General features: G+C 41.3%; 1 protein-coding gene across 3 annotated transcripts in view; it reads right to left on the bottom strand.

The window, feature by feature from the left end:
• The window catches only part of GLI3 (GLI family zinc finger 3), a 291,398-nt gene that overhangs the window by 70,763 nt on the left and 201,399 nt on the right, over nucleotides 1-19,236 (bottom strand). For all 3 annotated transcript variants that reach the window (XM_071559578.1, XM_071559579.1, XM_071559580.1), the window contains one exon: nucleotides 1,591-1,796. In XM_071559578.1, coding sequence (XP_071415679.1) covers nucleotides 1,591-1,796 — 206 coding nt within the window. The remainder of the gene's footprint in view (nucleotides 1-1,590; nucleotides 1,797-19,236) is intronic.

The raw sequence follows: 19,236 nt of genomic DNA on the forward strand, positions 1-19,236 counted from the left end.
AGGGACTGGAGTTGGACCAAGGGTTGGACTTTATGATCTCGGAGGTCTTTTCCAACCCAATCCATTCTATGATTCTAATGTCATAAGGTTCTGTGATGGATGGTTTCCCTCACACCTCCCTTTGTGTGTGCAACTGGAGCGTACCTTAAGCATAAATGAAATTCTGCAGGAATGTCACCTGAACAGTATTGAAGGAAAGACAGTAAAATGTTCTGCATATTAGTTCCTGTGAAAAAGCTCAAATATACATTGCAAGAGTTTTCCCAATTTATGCCATGACATTATAGCTCTATCACATTTATCCTATAGCAAAAGCTCCAAAGCTTCCAAAGTCAAAACTTACATTTCTGAGCATTCAATTGCTCCTTCAAAATATATATTTTTAAACACTTTGGCTGAAACAAAAAGGGTAGAAATAGCAAGAATTCATGCAACATCCAAAGTGCTGCTAGGAAAGCCCTATGTGCATGCCATACACCTTGACTGACAATAGGTCATTAAAATTTATTCTCATAAGAATATGTGCCCGTAACTAATGGATTAACTGTAAAGGTATATATTCTGATAAGAGAGGATTAATTAGTTATCCGTTTAGATAGGGTGCAGTGCTCATTTTTCAAATTCAGCTAAAGGCAGTTTAACTCTGTTTGGTAAGTTTCTGAATACACTGGGAAGATCTTGCCCATAGTTAAAGTAACAGTTTTATTATCCTCACTACACAGTTGCTGCTTCTGAACGTTATATTTTAGCTCTCTTCAGCAAATGTTACAGTTTTGAAATGTCAAACTACTTACTCCATTTCTGAAAAACCTACTACTAACAAGACAGCCTTTTGCAACTCTATTCATGGCTCACTTTGGCAAAATTCCCACTGAAATGAATAGAAAATGTGCCAGAGTAATGACAAGACTGATTACAGAAATTCACTTCAAGCCAAATAACCTGGAAAGTAACGGCCATGATCACATCAAGACCTAAAGCATTGATATTTAGATTAAAAGGAACAGACCTGATCATCAGCCACATCTACATGAGCATCATTTCATTTGGCCATATTGTTGGCTAGGATAAACTGAAATAATTCTACGTAACTTTAACAGAACTATTGGCTAAATATAACGAGCCAATTCATGCTTTGTAAGATAGAAAAACACTATTGAAAACCACTATTTAAATTAACAAGCCTTTTATGCCTGAAGAACTTCATGGTTATACATTGATGTACGTTCATGAAGAATCTGGCTCAATTCAGAGCAGATGCAGTGGATTTTTTGGGAGCTCAGAATCACATCCGAGGTCAGTTCCACAAACAAAAGATATCACAAGACACACATCACCCTTCCAGCATAAATTTTGAATGAGACAGGGCTTTTTCTTTTTCTTTTTTCCTTCTCCCTGAAGTTTCAACATTTGTGAGATGTACAAATGAGCCATGATCGGCTGATGAAGTATTGAAACATTTATGACATAATGAATATGTCTGACAAATCTGCTGAAGCTGCTTTGAACGAGGGGGAAAAAAATGTTGACAAGATTAATATAACTTAAGTTGCTACAATGACAGAAAACAGGAAGCCTGTCTTAACCCACCGTCTGTTGGGCTGAGGCCACGGGCTGCCGAGATCATGGAGAGGGATGGGCTGCTGTGCAGGGACCTGATGTAGTCCATGTAGGGGTTAATGTAGGGGTGAGGGGTGCTGAAGGGAGACTCTGATGTTGCAGCAGGATTTCGGTGCGGGGAAATTCGAAGGAATGGAAGTTCTGGGTATGTTGGGCTACTTGATAAAGCAGAAGGCCTGGAAGGAAAAAAAAAAGGAAGAAAAATAAACAAATATCAGGCAGGTTATCTATATGATGAAGAAAAATACTGCAAAGGCAACACATTAATTTCTTGAAGAATAACGACAAGTAGGTTGCATATGTACTGAAGTCAACTGCCTGGGAAGCAAAAGGATATGACATTAATTCTTCTCTGTACCCATTATTAGCAACACTTCTCTGACCAATTTTAACATGATTTTACATTTGGTTTGATCTTTACATCCATCCGTACCTTTTCCCCAAGGAGTTTATGAGAAAATCACTTTATTTAGTACAAAATATACTACATAGTAATTCTTACTGAAATATGGAAGGCATACTGAGATTCTGAATCACATCTTCAAAACCATGTGGCTATTGAAAGAGGAGCTTCGAGAGCCACACTGCACCCATTCCCTTCATTTGCCAGCTTACTTTTCCTGAAAGTGCAAGATGCATGTTTATATAGAAATAATTTCAGAAGACCCAAACTTCACAAGCCAATTAAGACAGATGGGTCCTTTGGAGCATTTTTTTGTTGCTACCCCTTCCCATGGAAAATGCACAAATCTTGGTGACAGAGGAAGAACGATTGCCTCATATGTTTGTTTTTAGGATGCCGACAGAGACCAACGCCTTTTAACAAGACCCCCTTAATTAACTACCTCATTTCTGTGAAGGGAGAGCTGTGGTGCCCCCTCATGTGAAGCTGTGATAAACCAAGGCTGAAAGCTGAGTTCACAGCTGACGAAAGATACATAACCTGCTGCAACCCTCCCCATCATCCCACCCTGTTGATACAACAGTGTCTGGGCTCTGTGTGGAGACCTTTCTCTCACAGCATCCCATCTCCAAATGCACTGGAAAAAATCCAGTGTTCATCAGAAGGGGTTGGAGTGCCTGCCCTTGCCAACCTGCTCTTTGGCAAAGGACAGTGATTAAGCCTGTCATGCATTTGCTGTAGTCCAACTGGTTGACCCATCTATAAATGCCTTTTTGTCCCTGTTTTTCCAATTAATTTAGCATATATACAGCACAGACACAGGCAGCAGCCGTGAGAGCAGTGAGAGCAGCCTGTTCCTTTGATGCTGTTGGCTTGCAAAGAGTAACCAAACAAGAAATGTATTTTTTTCCCTTTAACATACACATAACACGATCAGTGAAGGTGGTTGTCACCACCTAAAAGGCCAACAGACCATAATCTTACATAGGAGCCAATTCTGTCCTGCCATCAGCTCAGAAATGCTTGCATGTGAGTGGGACAGTGATCAAAGTCATGAATTCCTAACATGATGCCAGCTTCCCTGCTACTAAATCCATGAGGGCTCATAAAAATCTGAAGAGTGAAGACTTCTCCTGATGTGTTTCTTTCCCTCTTTTCCCTTCCATATTTGACTTTTTCGTTTCTTGCCCTCCTACAGCTTTCTGCAAGGTCAGCCTGTTTAGCCTTCCCATATGAAATTACCTCCTAGCCCCAAACTGTGTTAGAGAGCTGCATTAGTTGTGTGCTAGCAGCAGGTTCCAGCAGTGCAATCCCTCCTCTGGCACCCAAGCAAGTGACCCACACAAAGCCTAACCACTCACTAGTACACCTTCACCATATTTCAAATGCAGAGAACCTGAAACCAGAAGCCATTTTCCACTGCTGTGCAAACCAGACATCTCCTTTCTTCAGAGAACTTTTTTTCTGCATGGTTTTAAAGTACCTTTTTTTTACAGTGGAAGTGGATCTTTAACCTTGCTACTGTGAAACCCCGTCAGCCATGAAGCATTTGCTGCCTCGTGGTTCCCTGTGAGGCCAAGTGTGGTAGGCAGGAGCCTTAAAACTCATGGTGATGTAGGAAGCAAAAATACTACAGCTGGATATCACATTACAGAGTGAATTTCCCTTCCTGGCAGTGAGGAAAACACAGTAGTATAGCAAATTTAATACAAGAGTAACAAAGAAACTAAGTTTGGATATCATTTTATGAGTTGGTTGGGTTTTTTTAATGTGATCTCAACTCAGAGTTAGGAACACGAAGAACATGCAGGCCAGGGTCTCATCTGGTGCATATTGAACAGAAAACTGTTCAAATGCTTATGCAAGAAGGCTGAAAGTCTGTATCAGCCTCAGTGATTCTCTCCAGCTGGCCAACAGCCAGATGCTGCTGCAGGAGCAAGATTAAGAGCCAGGCTGTCAGCTTCTCCCTCCACATCCAACTGGAGGCATTCAAGGACACCAGGACTTAACTGCTTCTCCTTCTCCTCAGCCCTGCCTCTTCCTCCCTCTGCTCCTCGGAGCTCCTCAGCTTTCCAAGCGTGCTAGGGAAAGGACACCAAACTGGCTAATATCAATCAACAGCAGGCATATAAACAGTATTATCTGAGGCAGAAATAGTCTTCAGATTCCAAATAGAATTTCCAGCTCTGATGTTTCCCAATTTCTCTTCAGCGCCTGATTTTAACATGCTGCAAACTTCCCTGCTCACTATCAGACTGGACTTTTCTTGCTCCTCTGTGTTTCTACACCCTCCTTTCCCCGCAGATCTGTTTTCTCTCATGCTTTTATCTCCTCTTAGTCCCATAGTTTGAGTCATCCTGATTTATTCCAATAAACATCACATATTCTTACTTTCCTTTCCCCCTGTGATTAAACTTCACTGTGAACAGCTTCCACAAGTATTAATTCCCTCCTTCAAACTAAAATGTGACTTTTAATAAGGGTGCAGCCAACTGTTGCTTTGCAACTTTACTGTGGACCAATAAATAATGACTTTTGTCCTGTAAACTGCAAACAGCTCAGCCCAGGAGCTGCTCTGCAGACACTCATTCAGTGACAAGCAAATCAAATCTCCAGATTTGGGCAGAAGTCTAACCCCATAATTTTTATTTCACATGTCCAGAATGGTTTGGGTTGGAAGGTACCTTTACAGGTCATCTAGTCCAACTCTGCTGCCATGAGCAGGATAAAAAGCTGGGGACCCTTCTCCAAACTCAGGACCCCTTGGCCCAGTGTCCCATGACCTAGTTGTGCATCCTGGCAAACAGTGTTCTGCCTCAGCTCTGAGGATACTCCACGGGATGAAATGAGGCATCAGCACGAGAAAAGGTAAGGAGATGTTCACTGATACTGCTCGAAATTTTATGCCTCAAGTGTAAAGCATGGGAAGGCAGAACTTGCTCTGCATCCTCTCCTATACAGGGGTTTTCCTGTTAAATGACAGACCACTTAAGAGAGGAAGCGAAGCAGATGCACACTCTTTTCTGCACCAGGACCTCTGTATCTACTCCCAGAGATCCTGAAAACTGCACTCAAATTTAATACAAAGCCTATCATACTTTCAATAATACCTACTTGAAGTTGGAGATCTCCAGGTTTGTTTGTAAAAGAGACCCTATGGCTGTGTTTCATCACTAATTTTTATCCTGTCACATTAGGATTATTTTATTATTTTCACAGTGACCTTGATTATATCTACGACCCTGGCATAAGTGAGAAGGAACACAGAACAGGGCTGGCTGTGAAGGTGTCTCCTCCTTCCTGTCCAGAAGGCCTTTCTGCTCACTGCTGAAGGGCCAAAATCTCATGTGTGCCATATAGCTTCCATATCTGACACAAGATTTCCCACTCCACACCCATATCCTGCCTGCCAGCTCCTTCCTGTCCCCACTGTGATGCTCTGGGCAATCTCAACCACTCCCCAGGCCAATGGCAAGCACGTGCCAAGCCAGTGAGATCAGTGTAAGGGCAAACAGGTGTATTTTTTCTATTAGTCATGACACTTTTTTTTTTTTGATGAATGTTACAGAGGTGTCTGCACAGTATTAAAAACTTATGTGGTGACACCAGTTCAGAAGCTGTAAGCAGAGTATGGCAAATCACAAATAGTGTGAAGCCAGTATTTTTTTTTAAATGTTTTTTTTTCTGGTCACTGGTGAGCCACGGGTGAGCTACATGTAAGATTTCAGTTATTAGTCATGAAAATGGTGTGTCATTTTGTTTTGTTGCTTACAGCTGCAACAGATGAACTCTGTCCAAGAGGACTGCCTAGCAGCAGGCTTGGATTTTAACCACCACAAAAACTGAACCAAGTGCAATTTCCTTTTCAGGTCCTACAGCCCTTTTTTTACTGGGGAATGAAAGTAATGGGAATTTGAGAGACGACGTGGTATGCATGAGCAAGTGATATGTATTTCAAAATGACCTGCATGCACAGCTCTTCACATAGTATTATCTTGAAAGCGTCCTACACTCTTCCCATAAGCAGAGAGAACTGGAATAGAGTGGCTTCCACCACACACTTCAGGCTGGTTTTTTATACTTAAGAGTTAGACAGTTTTACAATGAAGATCAGATTGTCCAAACTCAAATCCTATCCCTTTCTTTGGTTCTAATGGAGCCCCCAGCTTGTGCAGGTGAAATACTGCTGCCTGGCTACGACTAGAGGTGAAAGTGCTCAGGTAGGCAAGCCAACAGCGAGCTGGGTGACTGCATGGCCTTTCCAAGTATCAGTGTCACACTGGCAGAATTCAGGAGCACTTTTTTCCAGTCACACAGTTCTATCAGTCATGCAGAGCTGGTGTAGAGCCAGGCAGTGCACCAGTCCCCAGACCATGAAACTATCTTACGTGGATTTGGGCATGTAACTGAGTTAGGTTGGTTAGCCCAGGAATTGAAGGAGGGGACGGGAAGAAAAGAGACCCAGTTCAGGGCGCTGGTGAGCAGCAAGGGCCCCCTAAGGGAAGGCAAACAGGAGCCACACACAAGCAATGCAGCCCATGCCACCAGATCTGAGCTGAGTGATCAAAGCCAGGTGCTGATAACAGTCTATCAGCAGTCTGAGAAAAGGCAAAGTGACAAACCACGTCTGGACTGGACCAGTCAAGTGCAGAAGGAGAGAGGGACAAAGACAGGAGAGGAAACAAGCTACACCATGGCTCTAAGGGCTCCATCCAGAACAGCTCCCTACAGTGCAGGTCCTGAGCTCAGCCAAGGGCAATTATGGCTGGTAAGTGGCCTCAGGGTACTTAGCTCACCTCAGAGTCCTTGAGCTGTTTTAAGACATGCCAAAATATCAATACAGTGCAAGTTGTCCCTGTTCCTGTAGCCCTTGCAACCATGCTCTCACCAGAGTGCATTCCTCAATAGCAATGTTTTCTGAAAGTATATATTTTCTGGAAGCAGATGAAAAGCCACACAGGACAGACACAAAGGTCAGTGTCACAGGAAAATCTGGATGAAAATTTTGTGGTTAGTTTAGTGTTGGAGAAGCGGTCTGTCATAAATGGTTTCCAAATAACTTTAAGCTGTGCTTGGGCAAAAATCTCTTCTAAGCACAACGTATCTAAGGAACAAAAAAAAAAAAAAAACCACGGTGATTTAAGCCCCTTTCTGATTTTAGAGGAAACTATAACTCCAGGACTGGAAATCTTAATGCCAAGTTTTGTCCTGATAAATTTTTAAATGGCTCTTTTATGAATCTGTTGAAAAATACATTTATATTGAAAACAGCAAGTGATTCTTAACTATAACATTGTAAATATGACACTGAGCTGAGGTTACAGATGGAACAATAATCTATCTCACAGAACAAAGCTTGTCAACGAAGTGGGATGAAATATTGTAACATAACCTAATTTATTATTGCCTTTTCATCCATCTTGTTATATTATGAAAGTGTCAAAGTTCAAACCTCGATATTTAATCATTTAACAGTACGTTATTCAATGCTGGAGCAAGCATTGATGGCATAACTCTCATACCAATGATATCCACACTGTTTCTCTGATATCTGTTCAATTCAGTCTTGCCTGGAGAATTGAAAAATATTAAACTCATTAAACTACCTATGATACTTTTCTTTTTTTTTTTATTTCTGCAGTAATCTTCTGATGTCTGCCCGCAAAACATGAACACTTTTATTTCCAGTAGATCCTGAAAGATGAACAAACAATAAGGGCATTCTTAGTATGTAGTGACTCCTATTCTCAAGCTCATGGTTCATTTCCTTTGGTAGTTTCTCCCATGTTAAATTTGTATTGCATGTTTAATGCCATAGCTGCTTGTACTGACTGACCCTTCAGCACCAGCAGTCAACAACTGGCTAATAACAGGTTTTTATACTAAGAAAGTTGAGCTTTCAGACTTCAGTGCAAGGAGATTGAGGCCAGGACTGAGCATTTTGAAAATGCAATTTCTTTTCTCTTAGTGCTTCTAATCGAGTTCCTGAACATTCAAACCCATAAATACATAGTATAGGAAATCAATATTATAATTTTTTATTACTTTATTTTTTTCAGAATTTGTATCTTAAAATAGTCAGTCCTTTCCTATAAAATCACTCAGTGCCTCAAAGCTTTTGCATCACATTCTTGGACTCAGGAAAACTAAGCAATTGATTATGAAGATTTAAAGAATTATTTGAATTCATGGAAATGTCAGAGTACAATTCATGTCAAACAGTTCAAGTTCTGCAAAAGAGTAAGTGCTGTTAACTATACTTTCCTAATGGTGCGACTGAAGGAGAAGGAAAAAAAAAATAACATGTTTAAGTCCTAATATGAAAAAGCTCTCTATTTCCTGTATCATTTTCCATGTTCTAACACCTAGTGAATATGTGCTCACTTTTCCTCCAAACTGCACACTGGAACCGTAGTCAGCATGGGGAATTAAGTCACAGAATCTGATTTGGTAGCAACCTTTCCTTCAGAAGATACATGTTCAAATCAGCCATGAATGGGTCAGTGCCTTTGTAGTTCATGTATAAGAGGAGCTAGATCAGGGTTTAAGGCACACAGGCTCTGGTTTGGTTTCCATCACTCATCTGCTGTCCCCTTTGTACAAGTCTGCCTCATCCACTGTTTTCCCATCTGTAAAACTGTGGTCAAGCCCTTGGAAAATATTTGTTATCTTCTATTTGTGTGTAGTTCTGGAATGCAAATTCCTAAAATGTACAAATAACCTTACTTGGGGTTAGAACAAAAAGTTTCTCCCTCATAAAGTTAAAAAGTATAATTCCAGAAAAGAAAGAAGACACAAATGACTGCACAGGAGATTTTCATGGTGCTGGAAATCGTGCACGACAATTAGGCAATGACCGACAGCAAAAGAATATTACTCTGGTTCCCCTTTCCTTCTTTGGGAAGTGTTAACATTATGTAGTTACAGTTAAAAATTGGCTACATTAATCAAGGCACTAAATCCTTAGTCAGTGATGTATTCCTATTTTTCAACTGACAGACTGCCTGAACACAGAGCAAGGTTTTTTACATACACCCTCTGCCACTTGTAATACTTCATAAATAACTCAGCCATCAGCTCATGGATGCCCTCAAGAAGAGTTTACACCACAAAAAGCAGTGCATATTCCTTCCATTATTTAACATGCTCTTTACATAAGGTCAGCTGCAACACTGGTGACCTCCAGCCCACAGTAACACCTGTGTTGACTACATCAAGCAATTGCTGCTCCACAAGCCATGGAGTAAAGGTACATTCATGTCATTGCACAGGTCCTGACTTGCAGTCTTGACACACATTCCTTAAATGTGTATGCTGATACAGGTTTGACTGATTTATTTCTTTCATTAGGAAAAATACAAATAAAAGTATCCACCATCTCCTACTATTTCTCAAGTCAAGTCCAGTCTTTTTGTTCTCCTCCTTACACAGTGGTAATCTCCCCACGACCTGCCTCTCCTTTTCCTCTTCCTTCTGTCCACCCACCATTGGCACTGCCTTTGGCACAGCTCTGAACCACTGCCCACTTGGTCTTTGCACACAGAGCATCCCAGTTTGCCTCTCCTTTTTTCAAATCCTTCTCAGGATGCTACAAAGAAATCAGTGACTAGGGGAGGATTACATGGATTTACTTGGCAATTTCTTTGCTTGTACAAACAAAGGGTGCAAACACACAAAAAAGTGACCAACTATAACTACCCCCTCCAAAAGCCACTTGCCTTCTAGGTTTCTAGCAGAGGTTATCTTGCAAATTTTGCAGGCCCCATGTAGGCTGTGTAAGTCCCCAACTCCCCAGCCCTTGCCTCTCCAAGTACAGGCAGCACATCTCTGCCTCTGACCACTTCACTGCTCTGTTTCAGGGAGCCAGAGCAAAGCTGCCAGACTGTAAACGGGGCAAAGGCACACAGTCCTGCTGAGGAACAAGGGATTATCCCCAGGGTGAGGGAAACAGCTGGGACTGGTAACTCCCGAGGCCATCAGAGCTGACTCACCAGAGCTCATTTGCCAAAGAGGTCCAACTGGGAGCTCTTCCTGGCAGAGCTCCTTGTATTTGCACAACACTCAGCAGAGCTTCCATCCTGCAGTTGGACGCTGCAGTAATGTAAACCGTAAATAAAAGTAATGCTAACAAGATACAATGTGATTTTTATCACTTGCTTTTGCTAGAGCCTTACCCAGGCATTGCCTTATTTTGCTCAGTTTGTGCTGATTTCTATGAACTCTAAGTAGAGTAAGACATTGCACCTTCATAGCACAGCCCAACCTCAGTGCTGGGAAATTTTTCCTCCCCTGTCTCCAGCTGATTCCAAGTCTACTGAGTTGTGGTCAGTAATATATCAAGGATAATATCAATAGCAATGTATCAATGATGCATTTGATGCAGAAATCATCATCATGAATATAAACCAGATGAACAGGACAAGCAAATGTTATTGGAGTAAGACTGCCATAGACCACATGATTTCCTCTTCAAACTATGCTGTGGCACAAAGTGCAGAAGGAAAATCTGAAAGTTCTACAACCTACTCATTATCTGTTGTTAGTAATAACAGATTGGGCAGCAAAATTACCAACTGCACTCCTACAGCAAACTTCTCTGCTCTGCAATTCTCTTTCGATGCTCTAAAGGTGGTCTCATTTGCTATTCAAATTTTAGCCTGCTCTAGGTCACAGGCAGAGCTTGGCATCTCTTGAAGTGTTTACCCACAGAGGCACCATCATATGTGTCCATGAGCATAGGTAAGTCCTGACCACATTTATGTACTCCTTTCTTCCTTCCCTTGTCCCTTCCTTTCCTCCCTAAAAACAAAGGAGTATCAGAAGCTTTCTCACACTTAATGTTGTTAAGTCAGCCAATTGAATAAACATTTGCTTAACATTTGCTCCTATTTCACTAATGCACTGTGAGAATGAGAAGAATTTTCTTCCCCTTCTCCCCCGTGCTCCCCCTTCCTCAGGAGTGCCACGAGCTGTTATCGCAGTGACTAATGTGCTGTATGTGGCCATTATAGTCCTCAACTCTGAAATTACACCCAGGATGAACGATAGGCTCTGCCTCTATGCTGATTGGACTTGGATGATGATTGATTAGAAGAAAGTCAGACTACGTAGCCATGCAAAAAGAACTGCACTAAGCCACAAGCTTAAACTCTAAAGACCGTTTCACCAGTGGCTTCAGAGCTATTAGATGCTTTCATATGAACAACATTTCTCACATCCAGGTTTGCACATTTTATCTTTAGTCTTTCAAATCCTGAAATTGCTTGGATAAGAGGGTTTTATATATATATATTTATACACATTTCTAAGAGGAGCCTGAACTTTTAGGGGAAATTGAAGAGGCTTTGTGTCAAGTACAGCTAAATCCAGCCTTTCTATATCAAACCCCTGCTAGAAAATTACTGTGCAGATGATAAGGCTGAAAGATATAATAAAAAGTGACTCTACTCAATTTACACTGCAATATTGGTATGACTGAATATTTTTCATTCAGGTGACTGATAAAATCACTAAACTGTATTGCAGATAAATAAAGGAGGCTTCTGTCAAGAATAAACACCATTAATCATGAAGTCTCACCCTGAGTGGCTGTGCTATGCAACTGCACAAATGCACCATCACAAGTGGCATGTGACCCAGAGCCTCCTTTTTTCCCCTGGCTCCCTGGTGACACTCTCTTCTTAGGAAACTTTTTTTTTCCTTATTGCCTTTACAACATTTGGAAGTCCTGTAATGTCTTTTCCATTCGAGTTTACACACGATTGCAACTGAAATCTAAATTTTAGTGGCAATACATTCAGCTAAAAATTGAGCCCACGAGACAAAGTGAAGCCCTGCAGACTGTGGGTGCATTGCTGTAAATCCAGCATTACAGTGAGAAGTCTGTGTTTAAACTGGGGAGGATGAGGCCTTTGTAATTCAGAAGCTGAAAGAAGTAGGAAATTTTTTATCAGTTCTCCCAAGCCTTACCAGCACAGGCATTAATTTCACAGGATATTCTGAGTTGGAAGGGATCCACAAGGATCATTGAGTCCAATTCTTCAGTGAATGGCCCATACAGGGATCAAACCCACAAGCCTGGTGTTATTAGCACCACGCTCTAACCAGCTGAGCTTTTCTCAGGGTCCTTCTTCCCATTTTTTTCCCAAACCATATTTTCTTGCTGTTTTTATTATTTAGTCTTGCTATTTCCAAATAGGTGCTGAGTTTCTTTTTGCCCATACAAACATGAAATTTCTCAACATCACAAATCTACTTCAGTGGAATCGATGGGTCTCCTTTCAAAAAGCAGCTTACATGTTAAAAATGGACATGTGCTGATAAAAAACTTACCCAGCAAAAGCACAGTCATACAAAAAGAAAACCAGACAACTTCGCTAACCTTTTTGTAACCTGTTTTAAAGCAAGTGATGATTCTATAGTGGCCATGTTATTAAGCTGGAATGAAGCAGTGCCCTACACACTAATGAGGTTAAAAAATGTAGTTAGGTCTTCATGTTAAAGGCACTTAGCAAGCAGCCTGCTTGGCAAAGCCCAACTGTGTGTTGAAGCAGAGGACTAATCACACAGGCAGGAATCAAATCGACTGGAAGAATTAGGAGACTTGCGGCCCCGAGGAATGTAATTCATGCAGAAAAGCAGTTGTCAGAGCGAGGCCAGGGAACTGTGTGGGAAGAAAGCAAAATAAACAGCTCAACAAAGAAAACAAAGACGCTCAAATACTGGCTTTTCTAATGCTTGAGTACACTGAAACTTCAGTGGGTGCCTATGACAAAAAAACTCATCAAAGACGAGCTCTATAAAAGCAATATACTGGTAAATGGTGAACTGGTTCAAAAACATTCAGAAAATGCCTGGAGGTCTTTAAAAAACAGCCTTGAAGTCACTATTCAGGACAGAGAAAGTACACATACATACATGAATGAAGGACCGGGAGAAGAAGAAAACCAACCAAATGGTAGAAAGCTAAGAGAGTTGAAATGGTTTCTACAATTCCTTTCTCTCTCTGCCATGCACAGATCAGAGGAGGATGCTGTCTGCATGCAGAGAGTGCTCCTGCCCATGTGCAGCAATACTCTCACAGACAAACAGACTTGCTAATTGGGATCCGCTCCCGCGGCGGGAGGACCAGGTTCCTGCACCACCAGGGGGATTACCCGACCAGAAAGAAGAGCCTGAGGCTGCTCCTCAATCTCAGCAAAACTCATGTGCTATTCACGGGAAGTTTTTCTTGTGATGGGTATGACCCACGCAGTGAAATCAAACTTTGAAATCAACCGATATATAAATTTCACAAATATTCTGCTCCCTCAAAAAACAGTGTTTGCAATTACTGTGTTATTACTACCATAATTTAATGCTTCCAAATTTTTAGTGAGGGAAGCTTTTAGCACTTGTAGAACTTAAGTACTTCTCATTTCATTCATTCACTGAGTCAGTTTTTTTAAACCCTTCCTACCTCAGACTCAAGATTACCATGCTCACTGTTGTTTCAGCAAATTTCCCCTATTGTTTCAGCAAATTTTAGCTTCTTTTCTTCCCTTAAATGAGGCAGGTGTTCCCTCTCCTGACAAAGGCCATGAAAAGCCTCTCACGTTGCCTCAAATGAACACTCTCCTGTCTTTTCTGTGATGCCAAGAAACACTCTTTTCCCAAATTCAAAACCAAAGCAAAACAAACCCTTAAATTTCTAGTGCCTACTGTAAGTCACGTCCACGATATTGCAAAACTGGGATTAGATGAAGAGAGAAATCTCTTCTTTAATCCTACTTTTATGTGCTAAAATAGTAACCTCACCGTTTAAAACAAAAGCAAGATGGCAATAACAAAAGACAAATCCAGTGACTAAATCTCTCCTATCACACTTGCTACTCAGATTTGGTTGTGAAGCGAACATTAGACAAAATTCTGATTTTAAAGGACTACAGTCCTGACAGAAATAGTGATGTGAAGGTTCAGCATTAAGCATTTCTGTTGAGGTATGGCTGGATTTGCTTCAAATCTCTGTACTAACACAAGCAGACAGCCAAAAATTGATATTCACGAGGATTAGTGACTGTTACTGAACAGAGAGTACCAGCTAGAATTTCTCATCTAACACTACCACTTGCAGCAGGAAAAGAAAAAAAGATCACACAGATGTACAGAAATTCCTCTATAAAATTCTTTGTATATACATTCCTGTATAAAATACATAGATTATTTTCTGAAATGCCTCCTCCCTCCCCCAAGAAAATACGTGATTTGGGGAAGAAAATCCACTTTGAGAGTGCACCTGAGTGACAGCAGCAGCTGTAAGGACACATGTAAGCTCTACCCAGGACTGTGAGTGAAGGAGTGACCTTATGAGAACACAACAGCTTCCAAGCTTCTCCCATCCTCAAAGCACCACCACAAACAGCACGTGTGCAAGTCTCAGATCCACCCCAACAGGAGGATTCACAGGTATCTGACGCACCACTTGTATCAAAGCTGAATGCAGCTAAGTTAAGGGAGGGGAAGAAAGATACTCTGCTAACAGTCCCTCCTCATATTTTCTCTGCCAGTACCTGCAGGCACTGAAAGCCATTCTGAAGCTCTGTAGTCCAGAAAACAAGTTAATTCTCACAAATGGTGAATATATAATGGCTGGAACACCATAGCCACCAGAAGAAACAAGAGATAAATGTTTCACACTGTTATTCTCGTTCTGTTTGTGTGAAAAAAATGGAGTCAGAAAACCATTTCCTGGACAAAGCTGTAACTTGTAACAACCTCAAGAATCAAAAATGGGTGAAACACCACTACTAATGTGATTGTAGGGGAAACGCATGAAAAACAAGCACTAGGCATAAAGCAAATTAATGTTCTGGCTGCACATTTTTTGGAGAAGTAGCACATTTTGTTTTGAAGTCTCTGAGGTAAATGCATTATCTGTATGTTGGAAACATTATTAGTTCTCTAAGCAGAGAAGGTATCTAAGTGTGCAGATGAAAAGCCTAAGGGGAACAAACTTGGCCAACCTGGAACACACCTGCACAGGCAGGACAACCTACACCTTTGCTCCCTCAGCACCTCTGCAATCGAATCTGATCACAGGAGCAGAAACACGGTTCCCAGGAAAGGTGTCAGGATGGAAGTCTGATGTCCAAGGAATGAGTATGGCAAACAAGAACAGGCAGCTACATCAGCTTTCTTGGTACTGTCTTGATGATATACACTGATAGTGATCTTCCAGAGTGAAGCAGAGAACACCTGATTGCCCCTGGTCATTCAGCTCCTGCCCTCCCTGCCAAATCTGTCTACAATGTTGTTAAATGGGGCTATTTGCATTGGTGGCCTCTATAAACTCGACTAGACTATCAATCTTTCCTTCCATGGGCCAGTGGAAAAGGCATGATAAATCTAGGCTGAATTTCAACAGGAGATACAGGACTGAAAGGTGTGTCTCGTTAAAGAGATAGTCCCTTAAATCTGATATGTTTAGAAACTCTCCCTCACGTGGAATACTCCCTAATTTTCTACTGATCCTTAACACCAGTGGTCACAACACCTTATAAATAATGTTTTCAAGAAAATGATAGGTCAGTTCAGTCCTTCAGAAGCTTTGTATTCCTTACTCATGGGCTTCAGGATGTTCTGCCTCTGTGTCTAACCTTCACAGTCTCCAGGAAATTGCCAACACCCCTATAAAGGTAACTATAAAAGCAGTCATGATCAATTGTTAATTCAGACCTACACATGCAGTGCTGGAAGGGATTAAGCACCTGCTCTTCAATGGCAGCTTCACAGGGCCCAGCTTCATTGTAAACCTTCCTCTAAAATAATGTCCCAAATAATTTTTGGTCATGTATCCTAAAAGCAAAAATCAAACAGCGTAACATTTATTTTAAAATTGTTTCCTCTATTAGTCGATAACATCAGTCATAAATGTTGGCCCAGCCTCCCCTGAGGCACACAGATAAAACACTCATTGAGTACATTCCTTTTGGTGAAATTAAGGTATCATTGGGGTTTTTTAACTACCATCATGGTAGACAATATGCAAGGAACAGCCACTTAGTCTCCTACATCTCGGAAGCACAGCTGACACCAGCTCAGGAGCCTGTGTATACACAAACAAATATAGGCTTATAAATACATATGGTGACTAAAAGGTAAAGAAGGTAATAATTTAACTTCTGGTTTTTCATCCTTTGGGAAAGAAAAAGTCTGAACTACTTTGAATCTGTAGTCCCAAAATTATAGGACTTGATGCCTTTGCTGGGGGAGGATGGAGTCTAAGTCGGGGAAAGATTGCGTGAGAGCATGAAGAACATGCTGTGTGTTCCTAAACTGCAGATGTACTCATTGCTCAAATTTCTGTGACTTTATACCTACTCTCACTTTAGGAACTTCCCATTCACAACACAGGAATCTCACCATTACACTTTAAAAAAAAGAAAGAGGAAAAAAAAAGAAGAAAAAGGAGCTAAGACTGTAACATTTCAGTTCTCTTTGAAGCAAGATTTAACATGAGTGGAAGAATTGTACTGAAAAAAAAAGGAGTCTGTCACAGTCCAGTACCTCACAGGCCACTGCAACAAGTTTGACAGCAGCCTCTATAGACTTGGCTTGCTTCTGGTTCACTGCACGTGAATACCACAGTCAATATCTGCTCACTCGACTAATACTGCTGACTACAGCACAAAGAACACTGGAATTTTGTCCAAGAAACCACAGGCTCAGAGCCTCTGAATGTGAACTATATTTAGAGCTTGCATTCTTTGAAGCTGATAACAGAATGAGATAATAGGCATTTCAAGCAGCAGCTCAAGCATTGCAGCTATTCCATATATTTTTGGTTAAATGTTAAATTAAGGTAATGACCCACATGTTCTCAATAATTTTGCTCAAGAATAGTTTTCCTACGTGTTTTGTTAACGTTTTCTCACTAATTTTCCATCTTTCTCAGACTGTGAGTAGCTCTTTCCATTAGTTTTAACTGCAGAGATCTAGAACTACTCAGTCTGTGATAAATGCAAGCAAAGACACACTATTATGTGAAGAGGACACACACACAAATAGGCACACTTGTACTGCACATCTGCACACAGGGAGTGCCACAACAGCTTGAAGCCATGCCTACTTATTCTTCAGTCTACAGAAAAAATGTTACACAGAACAGTGTCCTGAGGCACGACTTTGCTGGCCATTCTTTTTGCTTCCATCATCCCTTAATTCATGCTGGTTTGAAAGCCCCCCTTAGGGTACCACTTCTCACTGGCAGCCAAGAATTCATCTAAGGACTCTTTACTGCCCAGACGGGGTAAACCAGTGAAGTGGCAGCAGTGAGGAGTGGCGATAGAAACCTTGCTGCTGACAAACCTGGGAACTGCTTCCCTGCAACACCAAAATACATGAAAACATCTTAATGAATCCCTTTCAGTGGACTGGGCTCCACCAGACAACCCTGTGCCACTCTACCTCTCAGGTGGGGATAAGGCAGCATTTAGACAAGTGGAGGAGCTTTCCTGAGGACCACCAAGAGCTTTCCCCTCCTTTCCCCACCCCGTGTTGCAACAGGAAGATACCCTGTGGGTTTGTGCTACTCCCAAGTGACCCCATGATGCGAGCCAGCCAGCCACTGGAAGCTTGTCTTTCTCATTAGGACTGAGGGCTGTTGCCTCGCAAGAGCTTTTCTCAACATTAAAAGAAAAAAAAACATTATCTGTGGAAAGTTTCTACCAAAGATATTCAACAAACAAACCGATTTGCCTTCTATGTTAAAAGTCTCCCCAAAATTTCCTCTTATTTCAGTTGCTGTATCTTCCCCAGACAGCCCAAAATCAAGCTGGCTGTATGAAAAGAACAAAGAGCCTCTGTTAACGCAATATTTATCTGCTGCTATTGTCTCTCCTTTATAAAACTGTAGTTCCTTGGCATTACAATTAGCTACTCCAGAGAAAATGATTATGTCACAAAGTATTATCCGCCACAGAAACAGATGAATGATGTGAACCAAATGTAATCTGGGGAGCTTAGAGGCAATTCTGTTGACTTTCATGTAAATGTTCTTGCTAAAAACTGGGATGAATTTTAGCAGTGAACCCTTAGTTGATCTAGAATGTCTTTTCCAGCAGAAATGAATTTTTAAATAAGATAGCTTTTTCTCCGTGCTACTTTTTCTAGTAGGGAGAGAACAAGCCTGTGGGAAATATAGAAGGGTTTAATTGCCTGTGCAGAAACTTCAGACTACAGCTCACATAAACAAATCAGTGTAACTGAACTTCCATAAAATGGTTACATTCAAAAATATCTATCTATTTTACTCGCATTTTAACCTACCTTTTTGCCTTTTAAGTGTCTCTTGGAATAAAAAATTTAAGAGAAACACATAAGCTTTCTTTCCCTGCCACCATTAATTTGCTTCCCAAACTTTTTGTAGTTTCAGATGGTTTTTAAACACAGTTTGTTTCTGTAGTTACTCTGCGAGCTGCTCCCGAAGGAGAATTTACAATCTGCAAGTCTTAAGGTAAACATTACCAAACAAGAACGAACAGCTAAACAAAACACTGATTCACTGTTTGAAATGACGCAACACTCTACACTGAGTGAGAGATCACAGCTCTGGTCTAGACACAGGTTTCCTCTTCCCCAGCTTTGTGAAGGGCACCGAATGAAAACTCTCTGCTGGAGTTTGTGTGCGGGCACCTGGCCCCGCTATTTTACTTTTTGAATTACCATCTCAGTGCTGCTCTGGCACTAAGAAAGAGGCTGCTTGCAGAGCCTACAACACGCACATCTGTGGCACAGAACAAACTCTGAATAACCTTAATGAATCACCAGATCAGACTGATTCCTTCTCAGAGGCTTGCTATAAAAATCCTCTGGGCTATTCGCACCTGCTTATTCTCTATGCCTTCACTTCCCAGGACAGGTTTCTTAGGGTGTTTCCCATTTAACACAAGATTTCTCCCTGCTTACAAAAAATACTTGCGTGGATGATTTTGGAAAGCTGTAACTACAGTCATCTTTTCATGTCCCAAGAGCTTCCCAGTCTTTTTTTTCTTCGATGGCTCCTGGCTAAAACATAAAACCCATTCCAAGTCTTAAAGCAATTAAATCCAATTCAATGAGTGATGTTTTCCATGCTGGGTGGGGCTCTGCTTCCCGCTGCGAAACAATCAATGAATGCTCCGACAAGCTGACGGACTCCTTGCCAAGTCTGTGCAGCTTAGAGGTACACTGAGGTA

This window comes from Pithys albifrons, chromosome 7 (assembly GCF_047495875.1).
Source record: "Pithys albifrons albifrons isolate INPA30051 chromosome 7, PitAlb_v1, whole genome shotgun sequence".
Classification (NCBI taxonomy): domain Eukaryota; kingdom Metazoa; phylum Chordata; class Aves; order Passeriformes; family Thamnophilidae; genus Pithys; species Pithys albifrons.